Source organism: Halichoeres trimaculatus, unplaced genomic scaffold (assembly GCF_033239565.1).
Source record: "Halichoeres trimaculatus isolate MK-OKI-2021-1 unplaced genomic scaffold, fHalTri1.1 fHalTri1_scaffold_11, whole genome shotgun sequence".
Taxonomy (NCBI): domain Eukaryota; kingdom Metazoa; phylum Chordata; class Actinopteri; order Labriformes; family Labridae; genus Halichoeres; species Halichoeres trimaculatus.
In genome coordinates this window covers 12,882,850-12,904,345 of record NW_027437189.1, presented here as the reverse complement: position 1 = coordinate 12,904,345, position 21,496 = coordinate 12,882,850, and the positions used below count along the sequence as shown (strand labels likewise).

General features: G+C 40.7%; 1 protein-coding gene across 2 annotated transcripts in view; it reads left to right on the top strand.

Annotated features, from left to right (window-relative positions):
* The window catches only part of scube3 (signal peptide, CUB domain, EGF-like 3), a 93,655-nt gene extending 72,186 nt beyond the window's left edge, over nt 1–21,469 (top strand). For both annotated transcript variants that reach the window (XM_074681241.1, XM_074681240.1), the window contains 15 exons: nt 558–680; nt 5,870–5,986; nt 12,498–12,620; nt 12,728–12,844; nt 12,935–13,030; nt 13,162–13,278; nt 14,666–14,827; nt 14,950–15,153; nt 15,292–15,453; nt 15,779–15,946; nt 16,031–16,192; nt 16,279–16,476; nt 16,565–16,717; nt 18,190–18,269; nt 18,391–21,469. In XM_074681241.1, coding sequence (XP_074537342.1) covers nt 558–680; nt 5,870–5,986; nt 12,498–12,620; nt 12,728–12,844; nt 12,935–13,030; nt 13,162–13,278; nt 14,666–14,827; nt 14,950–15,153; nt 15,292–15,453; nt 15,779–15,946; nt 16,031–16,192; nt 16,279–16,476; nt 16,565–16,717; nt 18,190–18,269; nt 18,391–18,543 — 2,135 coding nt within the window. In that variant the 3' untranslated portion in view covers nt 18,544–21,469. The remainder of the gene's footprint in view (nt 1–557; nt 681–5,869; nt 5,987–12,497; nt 12,621–12,727; nt 12,845–12,934; nt 13,031–13,161; nt 13,279–14,665; nt 14,828–14,949; nt 15,154–15,291; nt 15,454–15,778; nt 15,947–16,030; nt 16,193–16,278; nt 16,477–16,564; nt 16,718–18,189; nt 18,270–18,390) is intronic.
* The last annotated feature ends 27 nt before the right edge of the window (nt 21,470–21,496 follow it).

Genomic DNA, 21,496 nt, shown 5'->3' with positions numbered 1-21,496 from the left:
ATCAGTTCAGAGGTTAGTACAGCCACACAGCACTGTCTGGAGTGATACAGACTGCCACAGAAGACTAACTCGGAGCGGACCATGATGGAATATTGGTGAAAAACACGAGTTTTTGGACGATTAATGCAGTTTTAGGAGCGGCGCTGTCTATGCCCTGATGGATCCCATTATACGGACGTCCACTGCACGATTTTGGATCTAAATATCTCCCGAAGCACTGCTTGGATCAGGAAAGCCTTCTGGGTGAGTATTTTGTTCTACTTCATTCTATAAACAATGTAAAAGCTGTATAAACCGAACTTATCCTTTAAAGACAACTTTTACAGTATTTACCAAATTTCTAGAGATTGTAGTTACCCATAAAGATTTCTTTTTTGCAGTTTCTGAACTGGAGTAGGAGCTAATAAAATCCCTCTAAATGAGGGAGCAAACATTAGTTTATAAAAGCTGATGTTTTTGCTGCCCCCAAGTGGCTAGAAGATCCTCTACAACATGTTTAGTTTTTTTCCTTTATTTTCACGATTTATTCATTTTAATCTCACTTATTTTTTTTACAGATATCGATGAGTGTCGTCTTAACAATGGTGGATGTGACCATGTGTGTCGAAACACAGTGGGCAGTTTTGAGTGCAGCTGCAAGAAAGGCTACAAGCTGCTGACCAATGAGAGGACTTGCCAAGGTAGGTAACAGTGTCTCCTGCCCTTTCCCATGCAGATTAAACAAGTTAACATGTCGCAGGAATACATTCATTAATGATAAAGTAATAAAGACTTCCAAACAGCAGAAATGTTGCCCTCTCAAGCCTGCAGAGAAGCCAAACCAGCCTCTCTGGCTTGTTTGTCTGGTGTATTTGGTAGTGGCCGTGGCTCAGCAGGAGTAGGTGAAGAACAAACAAAATGTTTACCATGTCCGAGCACAGGTGTGGAGAATTAAAGCTATAACTTTTAAACTTCTTCTTGGATAAATCAAACCAGTAGAGAAACATCTGGTGAGAGACAACGGGCAGGCAAGAGCTGTGGAGCCAAACTCAGCCTCTCTGCTAGTGGAAAAACAGATGACATGCTATTATTTAATTCTCTTTTCTTTATTGATGTGGTCAATCAATATCCAGCCTGGTACACGTCAGTCTCATGCAATGGGTTTACAATTGCTGCACTAAATCACACCATTTTTGTGCACAGTACACAAACATCTTTTGCGGTCAATGAAAGTATACACTTTGTCGCTGTGCTCGGCAGACACTTTCCTCAAATCTATTTTCGGTGGGATGCCTTTCTGTCATTATTTGGAGCTGAACAATGCAAAGTTTATTTAGCCAAAACAACTCAGAAAACTGAGAAAATGTGGTCTGTGCATGTAGGAATGTAAATCGCAGCTTGTTTTCTGTGGCACCATGCCTTAACCAACTCAGCCTTGTGCTGTTTGGGTGCACAGGAGAAACATTGGAACAGTGATATCCTTGTTTAGTGCTGTGTGTTTTGTCTGGAGAGAGGGGGTTGTGATAAAGCTCACCTCCTGTTCACTGAGGTTTTGCCAGGCTCACACACACATATACACACACACACACACACACACACACACACACACACACACACACACACACACACACACACACACACACACACACACACACACACACACACACACACACACACACACACACACACACACACACTCCACACTTCTGAGTCACCTGTCTGCTCCTCATCCTCTGCTCTCATTCTTGCCATTTTTCTCACCCACGAGTGAAAAGAATACCTGTCAACAGCATCATTTAGTAACTTTATCACACACATTTACTGTGATCTTTGTTTTTTTGTTGTGTGTTTGCTGTTCTGTCATGTTCTGTCAGCATCAAAAGGATAACATGCAAATTAGCTGCTAACTAGCTTGATTGCAAGAATCTCAAAAGGTGCTGTGAAAATAGAGCATATACTAGGAAAATAATCACGAAATGCTGAACTTGGTCTTTGGTGTTTTGTTCTTGGTGTTCGTATGCAAATCTGTGATAAAAGTGACACTTGGTCACACGAAGGTCTAAATGAAGGCTTCAGAGGCCAAGATATCTAGATCTAGATCCCACATTTCCCAAGATGCAATGCCTGTTATCTGTCTGTGTAGAACAAAGCGACATACAACACAAGCAGAAGGAAAAACCTAGTTAGTGCAATAAAAGTGCTGCAAGTTATTTGGTTACAGGTGCTGCCATTAAGTGCTCAATTTTTTTTTCTTCCTTTCCTTTTAATAATGTGGAATAATCTAGCAAACTAACTACAATTAATTGCTGCAACAATGTGCTTCAACCTTTAACAATATTCAGTAATTAGTGCAGAAAATTCTAGAGATGGGCCTGAGGCCTTCTAACTCATTCTACCCCTGAGGACAAAGAGGAGAAGCTTCTGATTAAGTGCCTTAGTTTTCATTGAACAGATGAGTCTTAAGACATTGCCTCAAAGTAGAAAGGGACTTTGCGGATCATATAGTTAGGTAATTCATTCCACCATTTGGGCACAACAGAGGAGGAAAGTCTGGCTAGAGATTTAGAGCCGCCCTGGGCTGGGAGCACCAGGCTTCTTTCACATGCAGAGCGTAGTGGACAAGAAGGAGATGAGACCTGGATGAGGGACCCTGGGTAGGGGTGAGTTGATTAGCTGGAAAAAAGTGATTCTATCAGAGGTCCTTTTCACATTTCTTCATAGAAAATAGAGGAAATTTAAATCAGAATCTCTAGAAACGTTGAAATTACCGTAATGACCCTAATATAAGATCATTATTTTTCTTCACATCTCTCCCAAAGAAGCGGGATTGACTACTCAGAGTTTTAAGATTAAATGACAAAGCAATTGACTAAGGTCACTAACAGCCACAGCACCAGAGTAATGCAGCAGAATGGAAAACAGTGACTGGAACTGAAGGAGCTGGGGTTATGATGCTGATTTCCAGGTGATTGTTATCAGTGCAGCAGAGATTTGGCTGTAAATCAGCCCAAAAAAATACAGTGTCAAGGACAGAACAACTGTCTTAAAATATGCAAGACTTAACTGAAAGTGAATAGTAGGTATGCCCACAACTAGGGCACCCCTCCAAACAAAAGCGTGCTGATTATTTAAGTTTTTTTTAAATGCAGATAACAGAAGTGATACTAAAATATGATCAAATTTTATCCAAACAACTCAGTGAGGGGTGCAGCTCCCAACTAATTTGGTGAACGATGATTTTTCTGATTTGCTGCATCCTTTTCCTACATTTCCTCTCTCTTAAGTTGTCCTTTCAAAATAAAGGCAAAAGGCCAAACCATGACCCTAAAATGAGGTCATTTCATTTTTGTAGAAATTGAAAACATAACTCTATTTAAAAGTCTCAAAAACAACAACTTACCTCATTTTATTAAATATGTTCCTTTTATCATTATTTTAATCAAATTTATTTAGTCTGCGGTCGTGTTAAGTTGGGGTTTGGCTTATTACCCAGATTCAGTTTGTCTCATATTTGGGGCCAACGCAGTGATTTATGAGAGTCCTGTCAAGTTTAAAGTTTTTTAAAACAAAAAGCAGTTGTGTTATAAAATTTCACTTGGCTTTACACTTAAAATAAATTTCCGCCTTTTTTCAACATGTATTATTGTTTGAAAGATTTTGTTATTTGAACACTTTGAGTTTACTTCGAAACCTTTTATTCTAAGTAGTGTCTTTTTAAGACTTTTCCAATTTGATGACCTAACGTTTGTGCAGATACTCAGACCCCAAGCTCATAACTCAGATGTGCTAGGTTATTAAGTTTAAGAATCCCATCAAGTAATTCTCTGATGAGTCTAAAACCAGAGCTGGCAGGTTAAGATGGTTCTGGGCGAGCTGCAGCACAAACTACGTGACAGAGACACAGTTTTGTTATGAAGTGTCTGTGCCTGGTGATTGTGTTGTGTTCAGGAACACTTAAAGAGGCGTTCGCTGTCTCCTTGAGGTGTTGAGATGTGTAAACTGAACTCGGGGTTTATCTTGGTTTAAACAGTCATGGTGTTTCCCTGCTGTCAGTGGACCGTGGCTCATAAGTCAGGACGGGGCATGCCTGTTGAGCCCCTGTCGGCATTCTTCCACCCACAACACCCTCCTTTTAATCTCCTTCTCACTCCTAATCCACATGAGGGCACTCAGAGAGAGATGCTCATCTCATTCTGTGTTTTTTTTTCCCAGATGGAGCATGTGTGATGGAGCTCCAATCTGCTCTGTATAAACAGTGGTGACCCTTTTTTTTAGATTAGGCCAACCTCATTTGCCTTCATATAGTTTTCGTAATAAACAAGGCAGAAACTGAAGTGATGAATGGAGTCTTGACAATTAGATCGATGACTCTTCGAGACGGCAAAATCAATGGAAACTCTGATTTGTTATTATCACTGTTCTCATTTTATCTTTCCATGGTCCTCTGCACGTACATCACCTTCAGATGATGCCCACCCACTGCATACTTCTCCTCAACTGCTTGGTAAATAAGGGTTGCAGGAGTCCCAGATGTCTTCACACATATAAGTCCCAGCATGGCACAACACAAAACAGTTTAATGATAAGTTGCAGATTGACTTCTGGCGTCACTTATTGCAGCGTTTTTCTGTCACCACACCTAAATCCAAGACGGTTCTCAGAATCTCCTCTTAAAAGTGCCCAAAGCAGTCACTTTTGCAATGCATTGTACAGCATGTACAAATCTATTCTGCTCTCATCATCCTCTGCTGGTTTCAAATCTCCAGGGGACATCATGGTGGGGGACGAACAGCAAGAAAAGTATGTGTTCGTTCTTTTAGAATCTTAAAATAGAGCTGCTGAGTCAGTGTCTGCGGGAGGATTTTTATTCAACACATTTTCAGCCTAAATTGTACTTTTTTCTGTATTAGAGGATTTTTTTTTTTTGTCAAGATAAGGACAGTTGAGTTTTCTGATCAAGCTTTCTAGCGGTTTTTGAACCATTAATGCTTACCCCTAGAATGACAATGTAGAGATGTAAGTAAAGACAAGTTGTATTAGTGTTTATAACTCTGGCTTTGTGGGGATTTTTTTCCAAATAGATAATTATTAGAATAAATAGAGGACAGTCACATAAACTGGATGAATTGATGTTTTTTGGTTAATTCTCAAAACTTTTCTGTCATCATCCAAGTAGAAGTTCAGCAAACTTAGAGCTCATCCTCACATCCTCCAGACAAGCTAGGCCTGAGCTTGGCTCCAAATGTTGCTGACATTAAAGGAGTTCTTGATCGTAAAGACCCAAATGTCAACCATCTCCTATAGCTTTATGTATCAGTCCTTATGGTCTCTGAGACAGTGATATTCAACAGTAAAGAGAGAAGAAAAGCTCTAAAAGAAAAGACAAAGAAGCTGGAGGAAAAGAGCTGTTTTGATGTAAATTGGCACCTGATATATTTATGTAATTTATTCCAGCAGCAATGGGTTGTATATGGTATGATAAAGAGGGTAAAAGGAAGGTGATTGACAGGTCCTACGGGAGAGAAAAAACCTGTTCTTCGGCTCCCATTATCCGGTGAACAGTGCACTTTCTTTGACTCCTGCTGTGGCCGCTTGTTATTTCAAAAATACTTTGAAAATTCCATTTCAGAGCATCGAAATGGAAAACTGCACAACTCCAGGGGTCACCGTCATAAAAAGACTCACACAGAAGACCTCTTCCTTTCAAAAGACCACTTTTTTTCCTCCAACATGTGATTTGACCCATCGCAACTTGTGGCGAACAATGAATACAATACAGCACAAAAGATGGAAAAAGGAAAATATGTCATGAAGGGAGGATGAAAAATTGTAGGATTTTTTTCCCTCTGTTTGTTGAAGTTTCTAACAGCACGTCTTCCTCTCTTCACAGACATTGATGAGTGCTCTTTTGATCGCGCCTGTGACCACTTTTGTGTCAACTCTGCCGGCAGTTTCCAGTGCCTCTGTCATAAAGGTTACGTCCTCTACGGCCTCGCACACTGTGGAGGTGAGCCAACACGTCTGTCCCCTCCTCCTCAGCCTTGTCTCTCCAGTAATTTTCCTGTCAGTCACTCTTTCTCTGCATCCCACACCTCTTCACTAACCCTCCATTAGCTGCTCTTGTGTTTGACATGAAAAATGTAACCACGGTAGAAAGGGATTCATAATGTTAATATAGATTTCTCCTGACAGCTCATATGGAGGTCTTAGCAGTATGCTGTATATTAATGAACCATACCACACAGTTTTTAGCTCATGAATCAAAGAAGTTTGTCAACTCCAAATATGTGCTGATTGATTTGGTTCCTACTTTTCAGACAGTTGTTGTTTGAAGCTAAGCTGGCGGCACAGCTCTTAAAAAGGCAACGTCACTCAGGTGTTATGTCAACCACTTTTTGTGTCTTTGAAATCAGAATGAATACAGGATGGATTGCATAAAACTTTTTTGACTTTTTTGTCCTTTGAACATGAATTGTGCACTTTAATTAAAGATGCTGTGAGGAGGATCTGTTTTAATTGCACTGCCTTGAGACCTTCTGGCCCGGAGTCTCACGCACATTGTTTTAAATTACTCCTAGCAGTGTTTGTTTTGGAATTAACTGGAGATCGGATTAAAACAAATTTTCTTTGTTCAAGACAACTTTTTACTGGATACAACGCCACAAGTTCAAGGACTTATCAGTACAGTTACGTAGCGCTACGGTTTGAAATATGACATCAAGCAAATCTTGGAGTAGCCGGTTATATGTAGTGCTATCGTCAGTCTGGTGTTCCGACATATCTGTAGGCTAACGTGACAACAAGTAAACACTATCAGTTTGTTTGTAGTTTAGTAGCTGTTTATATTTAGCGCAGCTTGGATGCCCAGTGGTCTAGGGCGTATCTGTAATGCAACAAGTTAGTGAATCCTGGTTATGTCCTGCCAGTCATCTACCAAGCAGAGCTATCATAACCTCACTCTTCATTTTATTAATAGAATATCAAGTTTGTACAGACCACTGCAGAATAACTGCTGCTTGGGGGTTGGAATGGACATTATCACAAACAGTTTGGCTACTGTGTTAGCCATCATCTCGGGCTGTATCACTCTCCCATTTAGCTTGCTTCTGCTCTTCTGTCCTTTTTCTGTCTGACAGTTATGTCCACCATCATTACAAAATTAATCACAGAAATCATTTTCAGCAGAGAAAAACACAGAAATATCTTCTCGCTACTAAACTTCGTCAGCCAGCGTGGTGTTGTCATAGAGACTCAGATGTGCCGTAAATTAATCCAGTCCTGCTCGACCCAATCAGGAAGCTAAGAAGTAGCATGAAATGACCTGTGACCTGTAACATTGGTGCTGATAATCTTATTTTAAAGTGTGGATAACATTCAGGCATATATCTAGAAGAGAGACTTTTGCAAGATCACTTAGAAACTCCCCACAGCCTCTTTAAAGAAAAAACAATTAAATAAGGTTAAAGAAAAAAAGGAAATTGTCAGAAAATATTCTACTATCCAAAGTGTCAGCATCACAGGCACCAGTTTTGTCCTGATAAGTTACCTGTGTCCAGTTTCCTGCATGTACCCCCCCCCCCCTCTTATTCCAGGTTCCCTGCTCTATTCAAAGTTTTATCCTCTCCCAATAAAGACTTAAAAATATGCAAAAAAAAAAAAAGGTTAACATCATATGATACACCAAACTGTAAATGTGGCGACTTTTTTGAGCTACGGTAAGATTAACAGTTGTTAATCTGTTATGGATTGCTTCTGACAACTGCCTGTATTCTTTGGAAATTGGAAAAATTATCTTGTCATATTTTCTGATGTTTTTCAGTATGTTGAGAGATTTTACTTACCCTGCTCTGCTCAGAAGTAGCTCTGTGCCACACCAGTTTGATATCTGTAATACTAAACTTTTTAAGCTTGGTTTGAACAATTTGAAATCCTGGCGAGTGGTAGGACCCTGAGGACAGCCCAGCAAGCACTCAGTGGGTTGTCTCTTGCAGTGAAATGATAGCTAATGACAAGCATGCTAACTGATGAAACAATTCAATTACAGAAACTACGCCATGGTACCAACAGAAAATGCAATGTATTGAGTGGGATGGACGTCAGAAATGGAAGACAAACTTTTTGTTTTGTGGCAACAAGAGTTGGTACAGCATTTCCTGGAAACTTACCACAATCGAACAGACAAGGAGAAAGTCAAACAGAAACTTCCACCTAATGGATGTTGCAGACAGCAATGTTAAGCTTGGCAACCATCTTCTAATCTGCCATGTTTGTTTACTCCACAGCCAAGTGTGGATGCTGGAATCCGTTGCTTGCTGTGCTGTGTTTGCAATACCACTGCACTCCTCACACTACCCTAACAACACAATCTAATCATGAGCTGTGGGGGATCTCACATTTTCAGCTTGAGTTTAAGTTTTACAAATCATCCTTTGAGACCTTAGGACCACGGCCTTGACACCACACTGATCCCACTCAGCATGAGTTTGTGGTGTCGCTCATCTTTTCTCCAGCTGACTCTAAAATCTGGATGTCACACTATCCTTAAAATTAAAAAGAGAAAGGAGTCTGTGCCTGCAACTGCATTCCTATGCAGAAACCTAATACAATTAAATGACTTTTATTACCTATTTTAAGCCAAGTTTAAAGTTTCTTCAAGTAGATTTTTAAACAGACTGCAATGAGCTGAAACAGGTTGCTGCTTTGAAGGCAGGAAATCAATCTGGGAAGTTATGCTGCACTCGACAGTAATGTTGAGTAGACAATTTTTCCTGTAGTTAATGGACTAAAACATGAAAACAGCACTAACTTGAAGGTGGAGTTCAACCATGTCCATCAGACATTAACAGGTACCAACTGTACTCCAGCATGAAACAGATAACAGAAACAGCCTTTAGTGTCGGGAGATGGTGTGTGCAGGCGCGTCAGATCTGCCTGCCAGGCAGCAAGAGGCCCGCCGGAGCACATCAGGGTGTTTCAGCGTCCCTTTGATGGAGTGTGTATCGCCAGTAAGAATCTGCTGCTGTCTCCAGAGCCTCAGGGCCTCACAGTAGTTCTGGGGAGACGGAGCAGACAGCATATGTAGTGGAAATACATGGCTTGGCACTGATTTACTCTGTTTTTAGCTTGTAGTTTGACAGGTTTCCTGATCAGTGATGTAGCATCAGAATGCAGAATAAGAAAAGTTACTGAGATTAGGAAGCAATCAGAGGCAGAATCAATCTTCTGCACAAACACTTCAGGGTATAGTAGCTGGTTATGGACTCAGAACAGAGAAAATGGGTTGTAAACCATATTAAAGTGTTTTATTTGTATGTCTGCCACCTGTATCCATTTTAGAGTTCAAAATGTCTCCAAAAATTTTTGAAATGCAGAGAAGCAGGAGACAAAGAACGTTTGAGAAATTGTTTACCATGCACATCAATGTGATCATCAATATAAATAAGTTTTTTCCCATGACATGTCTGGCCAAATTGAGATAATTCTAATGTTAGTTAATCATATGATAATGTGAGGTATTATCATGGGTTGTTTTAGCCACTTTGACTGCACCCCTTTGTTTGTTGACCACAGTTTTTGGCCTCGATTTCAATTTTTTTGGTTTTAGCAAGCTGGAAATGACCATATTTTTTAAATGGTTGAGAGGACGTCAATTATAGATCACTACCTAGTTTTGACATTTTTTCCATTACTGTATAGTTTTTATTAGTTTTAGAGCGAGCTTTCTAGTTTTTATTTAGTTTTGATTTTTGCAGCAAGGCTTAGTTTTAGTAAAGTTTCTGTTTAGTTTTAGTTTTTTCATTCCTTGTTAACCAGGTGCAGAATTCAAAAAGGTCAGAGTAAATATTTTGTAATACTGTTTATTTTCAAGTCCTACTGACCTGTTGGCTGCTGCCTTCAACACAAGAAAATAATATAAACTTAATATAAAAAATATAAACATAAATTATGTAAAATAATGTTAAAATAATATAAACATAATTAATATTAAACAATGTAATAGGAGCTTTAATAACTAGAAACTTAACTTGGACTCTGTAACAATATAGGCAAACTCAAATACAGTTAAAGTCAGACTCACATGCAATGAAACTATTATAGATGCTCTGATTCATTGCCCCACTACGTTTCGTCACAGCACAGCGCACAGCCAGTCAGTGCAGTAAACAAGCACGTCCCAGTACGTCTCTATGATGGTGCCGCACGGCGCTGACAACTGCCTAAAACTGGCGTAAAATTGGTTGGGAAAATGTGTCGGATGAATTTAAATCTTAAAGGCTATTAATATTGTCAAAAACTATGACTAAGGGAATTTTGTCTATGATTTTAGTTAGTTTCAGTTAGTTTTGTGAACACAAGATACAGTTTTAGTTTACTTATCGTTTTTGTTTTCTGTTCTAGTTTTTATTAGTTTGAGTTAACTGCAATGTATTTTAGATTTTAGTTTTCCTTTTTTGTTTTGTTTTAGTTAACTATTAAAACCTTGATCACTACACGCCAAAGCATATTATACAACATCATCATTTTACCTCAAATGAGACAGTTGTTTGCAAAACTGTGTTTATTCTGTGATGAGGAAAACTTGAATCTATAGTCCCATCAGGAGAATGTGCAGGAAATAAATGTCCAGAGTGAGAAGTTTGTTTTTTCTTCTTCTTTGAGATGCATGCAATTGGATTTGCTCATGCTATCGCTATAATTGCCCCCTGCTGGACGTCTAAAGGAACACAGGTCTAATGCACTTCTGCGTGGCTCCACTTCTGAACCATGAGGCTACAGTCACTCTTTATTTATAGCCTATGAGCTGTTTTCATTTCATTTATGCCCGTGTTTGGCTTGAATTGCACCCTCTGTATTTCAGAAGGCTGAGATGCACTCGGCCTGTTCTGCACGCAGGCAGCTGTATTAGCTGTCAGTTCAGGCAATAAAAGCCAAAGGATTGGATTTGTAAGGCTTTTACTCTCGTGATGGACTGTGATCAGGCCACAGAGAGCTGCTGGGAGCAGAGATGATGGTTGGGCATAAATGACTCTCTATACCTTTTGTTGAGAGAGCTCCTGATGAATGATTTCCCTTCACTTTTCATCACCCCTGTCGGAACAGTTAGATAACCCCAGAGATTTACGGCGCTCCCTGTCGTACTTTTGCTCTCTCTAGACCATATAGTCAAGGTTGTGTTATTCCCTGTGCGGTTTATCAGACAAAATATTGCTGCCAAACAATCCAGAAAGCTGTGCTCAGTGTTTAACAATAGACTCACCCTAAACAAACCCAATTAGGTCAGTGACCTGCTGTCAAGCATTATGCTGAGGCCTGTCGACATTCCTCCTAAGTGAGAGTATCTACAGCCATTCTGCTGCTCTGCTAGCAAAACAATCTGCTCATTTCTGCTTATCTGGTAAGAAAATAGTCCCTCTGCAGTCCTGACTAAATACTGAGAGTATTTTCTGAATTTGGCTCATTTGATTCAACCAACAACAGAAATGCTTCCTTCTGTTGCTGACAAATATTTGTACACAAAGATCTAAGAGACAGTTTATCCCTCAAACCACACAGAGTTTGAGTTGATATCTTAACAGTTAAAGTTAATTTGGAACAGCACAGAATGTTCTCAGGGAAAATTCCTCTTAAAAACTCAAATTGCAATGTTGTTTGGACTTGGAGCCACTGATGTTGATGAAGAAGCACGCAGAGGCGATTAGAATTTGAAGATTTCCACAAACTCCCTGACCCATCCCTGAATTCCTCACCATTACATGAAGCAATTGTTGAGTCTGAATGTCAATTTGTCTTTTTTTTATTGTTCTGTCCTTTTTCTTCTCCAATCAACTCATCAGTAAATAAAAAAGACTCTGATCTGCAGAAAGGGCAGCATGTGTGTGTTTGGTTACAGAGGAACAAAGAAACTACAGTTGCTGGAGAAGAGCTTTGCGTCCATCAGATATTCATTAGACGTCTTTGTGTTTTAAATTAAACACTTTGATGCAGAGGATAAGCGGCTCATCACTTGTAACATTCCCAGCAGCTCTGCACTGCTGATGAAGCCATCATCTTCATCAGCGAGCACAGAGGCACGCAGAGGTTCTTTATTCGGGGTGAATAATTGGATCAGACTAAGAAGAGCTTTTCCTATCAGCAGACCAGATCATCAATCACTGCCATTATCTCATCTCGTATCTCAGCGTCTTCGCTTGTCCAGGGTCTGCAGCCCGGACTGCATCTGGATCTCTGATGCTTTTAGTATTTGTAAGAGTAGCATGTGTTTGAAAGGTGATTTCAATTTACTGCTCACCACAAGTCTTTTTTGGGGACAGAAGTTTCTGATGAAGTTGACTGTGGCGACATCAGAATGAGGAATCACTTCAGTTTAAATGCCAACATGTTAATCATCCTGGGATAAAAGTCCTTTGTGGGAGAAAGCTGAATCATTTCTTTACAGCTGAACAGACATGTTTTACTGTCTTGATATATGGAACAAAGCTTTTTCCGTCTTGATGTGAAACTTCTTTGTGTTCACTCAGATATCGATGAATGCAGCATAAATCGCGGTGGTTGTAAATACGGATGTGTCAACACACTGGGGAGCTACGAGTGTACCTGTCCACCGGGACACAAGCTGCACTGGAACAGGAAAGACTGTATCGGTATGTAGCAGCACTGACCCCTTGTGGTGACTTCACTAACACACACTTCCTTTTTTTCTCTCCTACTATTTTTCAGACTAATAATTCTGTGTTTGACTCTCACTCAGAGCTGGTGAGGTGTCCTCCAGGACTTGTTGCACCAAAGGCGACGCTGACCTGCAGCAAAACAGGGAAGAAGGAGAGCTGCTCACTCACATGCGCCTCAAAGGCTCACTACTTAGCAGGTACATCACTCATAATATATCAGAAAACAATCACCCAAGTTCGGTTGATTTAAACTTTACATCTTCTTCTGTTGTGTTTGATGTCTTCAGAGTCTGACAACAGCTACTCAGTGAGCTGCGGTATCCCCATCCTCCGAGGGAAATCTCCTGCCAGGCTCAACGCCAGCAGCAGTCAGAGCTGCATAGGTTAGCTGCCCGCCAGATCCCCACAATCAAACACTTTAAAACAATCCCATCTGTCAGTCACAACGCACAGGCAGTTGGTTGTCTTTGTTGTGGCCGTGTGCTCGTACCCACTGTGCTGTGTTTGTCTGTAGAGGCTTTGGCGCCTCCAGTTAAGCAGACGGCTTCTTTCAAGATCAAAAACGCCAAATGTCACCTACACCCAAAGCTGACCGGCAGGACAGAAGACAGAGGACGGACGCTCGGGCCAGGTAAGTCTGGATATGCTGTTTCATTCAAACTCTGTTAAGAATTGAGTCATTGAAAGGGACAAGCTGCAGGAGTTACAGCTTAAACAGTTTGTTGAAACTCCAGAAAGTAAACCCACAAGAATTTCAGCAACAACTTTTTTGACAGTTTTGTTGTTTCAGCTCTTTCTCTAACAAAGTTTGCAAACATCTGCTGGTGCCAGGATGCAAAAGGATTTCTGTAGTTCTTTGCAAATGGATTGGATTTTTTGTCTGACGGTTTATTGGATAAACTGAGTGTGAGCATTTGTGGGAAATTCACTCCAATTCACAAGAACACTCCACTGTTACCATGTGTTATCACTGTTAATGCTTAATGTGCCAACAAGATCATTTCTTTAAACATGAGACAGTGCTTCATTAGGAAGACCACAACACCGAACATAAAACAGATTTTTTTAAACAAGACCAGACCAGTGTAAAGTTTACAAAATGTGATTTAGCTAGATGATAGAAGAGGAAAGAAAGAATGAAAGCCGAGGTAGCCTGGATGGTCAAAAGCTGAGAAATTGAGACTTGAGGTAGAGAGAAGAAGAGAAGAGGAGAGGAAGAGAAGTGGGGGAGAAAAAGAGAAAAGGAAAGAGAAAAAGGGAAAGGAGGGCAAGGAGAGGAGAGGAGAGGAGAGGAGAGGAGAGGAGAGGAGAGGAGAGGAGAGGAGAGGAGAGGAGAGGAGAGGAGAGGAGAGGAGAAGAGAAGAGAGGGGAAGAGAGGGGAAAGGAAAAGGAAGAAAAGGAAAGGAAAGAAAAGGAAAGGAAAGGGGGAACGATAGGAAAGCAGAGGAGAGGAGAGGAAGAGAAGTCAGAGAGGATAAGAGAGAAGGAAAGAGAAGAGGAAAGGAGGGCAAGGGTAAGAAAGAAGAGGAGAGGAGAGGAGGCCAAGGGGAGGAGAGGAGAGGAAAAGAAGACAGAGAGGATACGAGAGAAGGAAAGAGAAGAGAAGAGGAGAGGAGAGGAGAGGAGAGGAGAGGAGAGGAGAGGAGAGGAGATTAACAGACAGGGAGAGGAGAGGAGAGAGGAGCAGAGGACGGGAGGAAAGTAGGGGGATACAGGGAGATGGAGAGACAAGGAGGAGACTAGATTAGAGGAGAGAGGATGAAAGGAAAGGTAGGAGTACAGGAAGGCAGAGGAGAAGAAAGGAGAGGAGCAAAGAAAAGGGAAGAAGAGAAGGAAAAAGGTAAGAGAGGAAAGGAAAGGTAAATCAGAGAAGCCAAAAAAAAAGAGGAGAGCAGAGAAAAGAAGAGAGAAGCAGGATTTTTATGAGGGATAAGAGATGATCATGATTTCTGTGGTGTTATCACTGATTATTTTTTAAAGCACATCTCAAACACAGGGTGATCTTGTGTTGTCCACAGGAGGCGGACAGTCCTGCAGTAATTGCCTGGTGACATTCGTCAACCTAAAGTGTGATTCCTCTAAGAAGTCAAAAGGGCGTCGAGCACGAAATCCTTCAAATAAAGAGGTGACAAGGATCACAGTAGAGCTGGAGGCTGAAGTCAAACCTGGAGACACAACAGGTCAGGTCGACAGTCTGGGCGCGTTACTTATGTCATGCCATAAATTTAATCTCCACATACCTTTCCTTTCTGTTGCTGTGTGCTGTAATCTTAACATAGACTGATTTTTGCTCCATCACCAGGTAGCTGTAATCTCAGCTGCCTCAGACAACGCATGGAGAAGCAGGTGAAGACGTACATCAAGGCTCTGAAGAAATCAATCAACCAGGAGCGTTTTCTGATCAGAGTTGCTGGGTTGGAGTACGAGGTGGCTCAAAAACTTCCCCAGGCTGCCCCTGTTCAGGAGAACTGTGGGCCGGGCTGGGAGAGGGACGGCGGCAGATGTGGTAAGACCAGAGATCTGGATCTGAAGTTCTACATTCACCAAGGGATCTAAAGAGCTCAAACTGAGACGTAATTCTGTAATGTGAAGGATTTAAAAGGAGTGTCATCTTTAACCAAAGCTGTGGTGGATATTCTCTCAGTCAGATGCTCGTCGGGGTCTTACTACCACGGTGAGCAGGAGCGCTGCGTTCAGTGTCCACCGGGAACTTTCCAGGAGAGAGAGGGGCAGCTGGCCTGCGACCTCTGCCCGGGTACCGATGGACACGGGCCTGTTGGAGCCCGAAACATTTCTTCATGTGCAGGTAGAGCTAGTTTCAAACACAGAGCATTGCTGAACCTGTTAAAGGTTAGATTTGGTAACAGGGAACAGTCTAACATGGCAAGATTTAGCATGACACACCACTACATGACGGGACTTTAAACAACACGACATGACATAAAAAAACAAGCAAAATGACATGAAACATCTCAACAGGATATGATTGGATACAGTTTGATTTGGAACAATGCTACGATACAATCAATCGATGTACATTACTTGGTGTAACACTATACCGAAGGCAAGGAACAATTTATCATGTAACAAATTAACAAATTACTCTCCTTGTTCCAAAAAATCAAATCCAGGTCAGTGTCCAACTGGGCACTTCTCCAGCGATGGTTTCAAACCTTGCCAGTCGTGCCCTCAGGGATCCTACCAGCCAGATTTGGGACGGACTCTGTGCTTCCCCTGCGGAGGAGGACTGAGCACAAAGAGAGAAGGTGCCAGCTCCTTCCATGATTGTGAGGTCAAAGGTCAGTTGTTGCTCCGCCAGAAGAACAAAACCACAGTTGCTAATCTGCAAAACTTCCATGACTAAATGTCTTCTTTTTTTACAGTCCAGTGCTCCCCAGGTCATTATTACAACACCACAGTCCATCGCTGTATCCGCTGCCCTGTGGGAACCTATCAGACGGAGTTCAGACAGAACTACTGCATCTCCTGCCCGGGAAACACAACCACCGACTTTGATGGTGCCACCAGCGTATCACAGTGCAAGAGTGAGAATGAAAATTACTGTTTAGTGTTTTCAGAATCCTCCCAGCGATGAGCTAAAAATTAATAAGTTGGGTTTGTGTGTGTCTAGACAGGCAATGTGGTGGTGAGATGGGCGAGTTCATGGGTTACATTGAGTCACCTAACTATCCCGGTAATTATCCTGCTAATGTGGAATGCATCTGGAACATCAACCCGCCCAGCAAACGCAAAATCCTGATTGTGGTGCCGGAGATTTTCCTGCCGTCAGAGGATGAGTGTGGGGATGTGTTGGTCATGAGGAAGAACTGTGAGTGTCTCTGTCGATAAACGCTCCTCTCAGGGCAAAGCTCCGCAGGCCTGATTTGTTAACGTTGTCCTCTCTGTGCCCCTGTAAGGGTCGGCCACATCCATCACCACCTACGAGACGTGTCAGACGTACGAGCGGCCCATCGCCTTCACAGCTCGCTCCAGGCGGCTCTGGATTAACTTCAAGTCCAATGAAGCCAACAGTGCCCGGGGCTTTCAGATCCCCTACGTCACTTATGATGGTATGAAGATCACTCCTCACTTCTGGGTTATGTTGTTGTCATCACTTATTATGAGTTTGGCTGTTATGGCCAGGAAATGTATGTTTGAAAGATGATAAACTCTAAAGTTGCAAACTATAACACACAGATTTGATACACAAAAACATGCAACCATGCATAAATATAAAAAATAAACAATTATTTTCTCACTAACCTTTTTGGTAACTATCAGTGCAGTTTTAAAGGATCTTTGACTTTTTAGCTTTTACACTGTGAGCACAACACCACACAACAAAGTGAGCCAGCTCAAGGTTCAGTTCACACAGATGATCATAATTTTCAAATTAAAGGATCATTACGTTCTTTTTATTTTTTTTTCAGCTGCACCTAGATTATTTATCACTAGTTTCCTCCCATCACTGATGTTTCCTGAACCAAGTGTAACTCTGAAGTCTATTATAGTAACCACAGTCAACTATTAAGTTTCAAAGCTGAGAAAATTGTGATTACATAAAGTACGAAAATAAACAGGTTTGAAAATTTTGGTCCAGCTACAACTTCCTGGTAGAGTATTTGGCCAAAATAAGACAGAAACAGAAAAAACTGCTTTTTGAAAGGTGATGTAGGTGAGATAGTTTTAACACCCTGTAAAATAGAATGACTGAGCTAAAGAAACTCTGAAAAAATAAACACAAAGTGAATTGTTGTCCATTCCCAAAAAGTTGCACTTTTCTAAACCCACACAAGGTTTTAGTAAGATGAAATTGTCCTGATTTGTTAAAAAAATCTTCTTTTAAAGCCACACAAGCTGGCTTCTTCTACATCTAAATCATAGCAGCAGAAGCAATGCTGGATGGCAGCCAGATGCTATAAGCTGACTTCTGCTCCTGTAAAAAAACAGCGCTAGAAAACTGTCAGCAACTCTTGTTTCCTCCTGAAAATGTGAGCGGTTGTCCTCAGAGTAAATTGTTTTCACATTCTTTTTCATGAGAGTGTAAAATGATTACCATTATGTGTTTGGGCTCTTGTGTTTACACTAGTAACCAGGCCTTTACCATAAACAGATATTCTGAAATCATATATCTGTCATCCATTCAACCATGCTTTGCTTATGTTTCTCTTTTTGTCATAAAATGTATTGAAGATATTAATTTGGACAGTAAAATAATTAAAAAAGGAACAATTTATCTTCTCTGGGTTTTAGTCAACACTTAAGAAGATCTCAGTTCATGTAGGTCTAAAACAAGCCAAATGGACTCAGTGAGAAATTTTACAGTTAATTCATAAAACTTTAGCAGCCTCTAGTGGTCAAACTATGTAACTGCAAATGCTTCCATGACAAAACAGCATCAAATTTCTGCCTTCATATGTTGTGTAACTTTTCAGCTCACATTACAGTGATGTCATGTTTCTGTATTAAGTGTATTATTTTTTCTGGCTTATGTGATAAAAAAGGACTTATGCTCATTGTATGTTTGTTTTTGTAAATTCAGAGGACTACGAACAGCTTGTTGAGGATATCGTAAGAGATGGAAGACTCTACGCCTCTGAAAATCACCAAGAAATCCTCAAGGTACAGTTTGATTTCTGTCTGATCACTACTGGTGTCTGAAACCGTCTGAGCACTGCTTTAGTTTAACAATGAGCCGATGTTAAACACAGCTGTAGCTTTAACGCCTGTCTCTTTCTTCCAGGATAAAAAACTGATTAAGACTCTTTTCGATGTGCTGGCTCATCCAAACAACTACTTCAAGTACACCACTCGGGAGTCCAACGAGATGCTTCCTCGCTCCTTCATCCGTCTCATAAGCAGCAAAGTCTCGGCTTTCCTGCGACCTTACAAGTAAAGCTCACACTGCTGCTGCTGAAGACTTGGATCATACCCCCCAACTCTCCCCTGACATCCCCCTCTAAGACCCCTCTACACCTCCTGGACCACATCCTGAGACTCTCACAGGACTTTAAAAACAAACAATAAATCCACAAGTTTACCCTTTATGATTTTTCCAGGCTTTGACAATAAATACTATGCAGACCTGAGACATACTGAAAATCATATGTTTTTAATGTTTCCCGTCAGTTTCCATTCAGTGCAGGTCTGCAGTCCAGAGCTCAAATGTTTAGAGAGGATGGAGTTTGAGTGGGTTTGGTTTCAGTTGCCTCATGCAACGAAACCACAAAAATTAAAAAAAGAAAAAAAAAAGAAAGACGCGCCCGTTTGAGGCGGTAGGAGTGAAGTTTTGTGTGAGTGGTTTGAGCCTGATAAAGCTTGTTATTGTGTTTGCTTAAATGAGCAGTCTGAGTTCAGTCTGACTCCTACCATTAAGTATGACTGTAGGTATTGTGTAAGTGTTGTGTAACCCTTGGTCCATCTTCAGCGTCTGTGTGCTGTCCTCCAGGAGGAGCAGTGGTTTGATTCACGTCAGTCAAAGCCTTACTATATTTGAGCTCTTAGAGCCGTTTCCAGGGTTTTACTGTTAAAACAGTTAATCTATGTTCTGTTCCGTCTGTCTAGACCGTACCAGCGTTTCCAACATGCAGAGAATTTCTGTTGCTTGCTCTTTTTTTCATTTTTAACACAAAGCAAATACTAAAAAACAAGTGGTTTAATATCCCAGCATCATAGAAGACATTTGGGAGATCAGTAACTAATAATTGTGAGAGCCACAGAAATGAGATAATGCGATGTCTAGAGGAACACGTCGAGAGAAAGAAAGAGAGATGTCTGTGAGGGACATAATATTTGCTGCTTCTTTTAAAAGGTCACTTTAATTCTTCAGTCTCATTGTCTTTCTGATGAACTCTTCACGCTCATCGCCTTTAGGTTTAAAGCATCTGAATACTTCAGACCTTAAACACTTAGCTGATAGTCTCACATCACCTGTTTATCTTTTTTTTCAATCTTGTAAATAATGAAAATAAATTAGACGAGGGTTGAATTATTTGATCCTAATTTTCTTAAGCAGGACTCCTCCCCCTAAAAAAACCCAGCCTCCTCTGCCCCTCAAACCCAAACCCCCTTTCAAACACCTGCTTACATCACGTTGTTGTCTGTCCCAATGAAGAGAACTCATCCAAAGACCGTCCAGAGACGGCGGCTCGCTTTCTTTTATGCACTAAATTAACAACACGCTGTCCTGGCTTTGTACTGTACAGAGTGCAGTGGATAAGAAAGTCACACCTTCACTTTGGTTTCACCCTTTTATGACCAACAAGGGTTTGTGAAACATGTTTGACTCACCAAAGTGAAGATGTTTTACTTATTCTGTCCTAAAAAGGGTTTAAAAAAAGTGCGTTTTTGGAGGGTAGAAAATGTTTTCTATGTCCAAACAGCGATCAAAACAGGGTAAAATCAGACATTTATATAGAAGCAGACTTTAACTGAAAAGAAATGACCTAAGGAACTAGTTTAAAAAATTTTTTTTGCAGAGTATAAGACGAGATTGAAACCGCTGATCTTTCGTTCTAACATAAAAACAAACAGTGGACTTGGCACAGGTTTTAGAAAAAAAAACTAGTCAGCCTCTCTTCATTAGTTCAGGGTCCCCAAAGTTATGGTCTCAACCCTCTGAAATGCCGTCAAAATCAAAAACTAATTACAGTTACACATTTTATCTATTACTGTAAAAATATAAACAAAAAGTGGGCTATATTTTATCTAAAATCATGGGAAAGACTATGTGTGATCCATTTTTTTTTTTTTTTTGTTGAAGATTCTTGACGTGGCTAAGCTAGGATAGCGACGGTGTCAGTGGCGGGAGATTAATTTCAGAAACCCAACAGTGTGTGCACACAGCTAATCTAAGTTCTACCAATCAGCTAAATCAAGTACCTTAGCGTCTTTTTTGTTCAGTTTTGTCTGTTTTTAGTTTGGCCCATTAGCTCTTCCCCAGAAAGGAGGTTGCTCGTCCCCAGCACCACTTTTTTGGGGGATCTTGGGCTGAAAAGGGAACCCTTGCATTAGATGAAACTCATGTGATCATCATAGAGCTTATAGAGGGCCAGACAGAGCAGCCTGCTGTTGTTCTCTGAAAATTATTTTGGTTTCATTTAAGGACACATTTTTTTGCCCCACGCAGAAAATTCTTAGGGTTAATACTTCTGAAGCGACAGGAAAGATGTTTTTTCTCAAGAATATACAGACTAGTCCTTTAAAGTTATTATTACCAGACTGCAGTCAAATGACACCTATTGTAATCCCTTCCCCTTATCATGTATATTTACCCTCTCCTCTCTGATATGTAATTAACTTTAAGGAAAGTTTTGTCCCCACTTGTGTAAATAAAAAGTGATCACTTCCAGTTTGAAGTATCCAGACTTTAGGATGACACTAAAGGGATTCTGAGGTTGTAAAAGTTGTGGATGAAGCTGGGCCAAGCCACAAGAACTTTGTACAAATTCCTCTTTCTACATTCAGCCAGTGTGCTCTCTCAGCCCAGTCACCTCCCTCCACCAGAACCAGCTTCTTTTCTGCAACCTTCTTTTTTTTTTGTTCTTTTGAATCGTTGCCTTCTAACGAGTTTGCTATGATGTATCATAGAGTTGATAATGATATTTGCACTTGAATTGTTCTTGCTCATGTAAAGAAAATGTCTGGATTTTTGTATTGTCTTTTTAAATGAATGGAATTGGTGTTCTTATTTTTCTTGTAGCTTGTTTGTTTCATGAAATGCTCACTCACCGTTTAGTCTATAGAGATGATACACATAACATTATCGACTGTAAGAAAAAGAAAACTATGTACAGAGTGAATGAAACAAGTTTGTTCTTGTTACTGCCCAAAACACTTATCAAAATAAA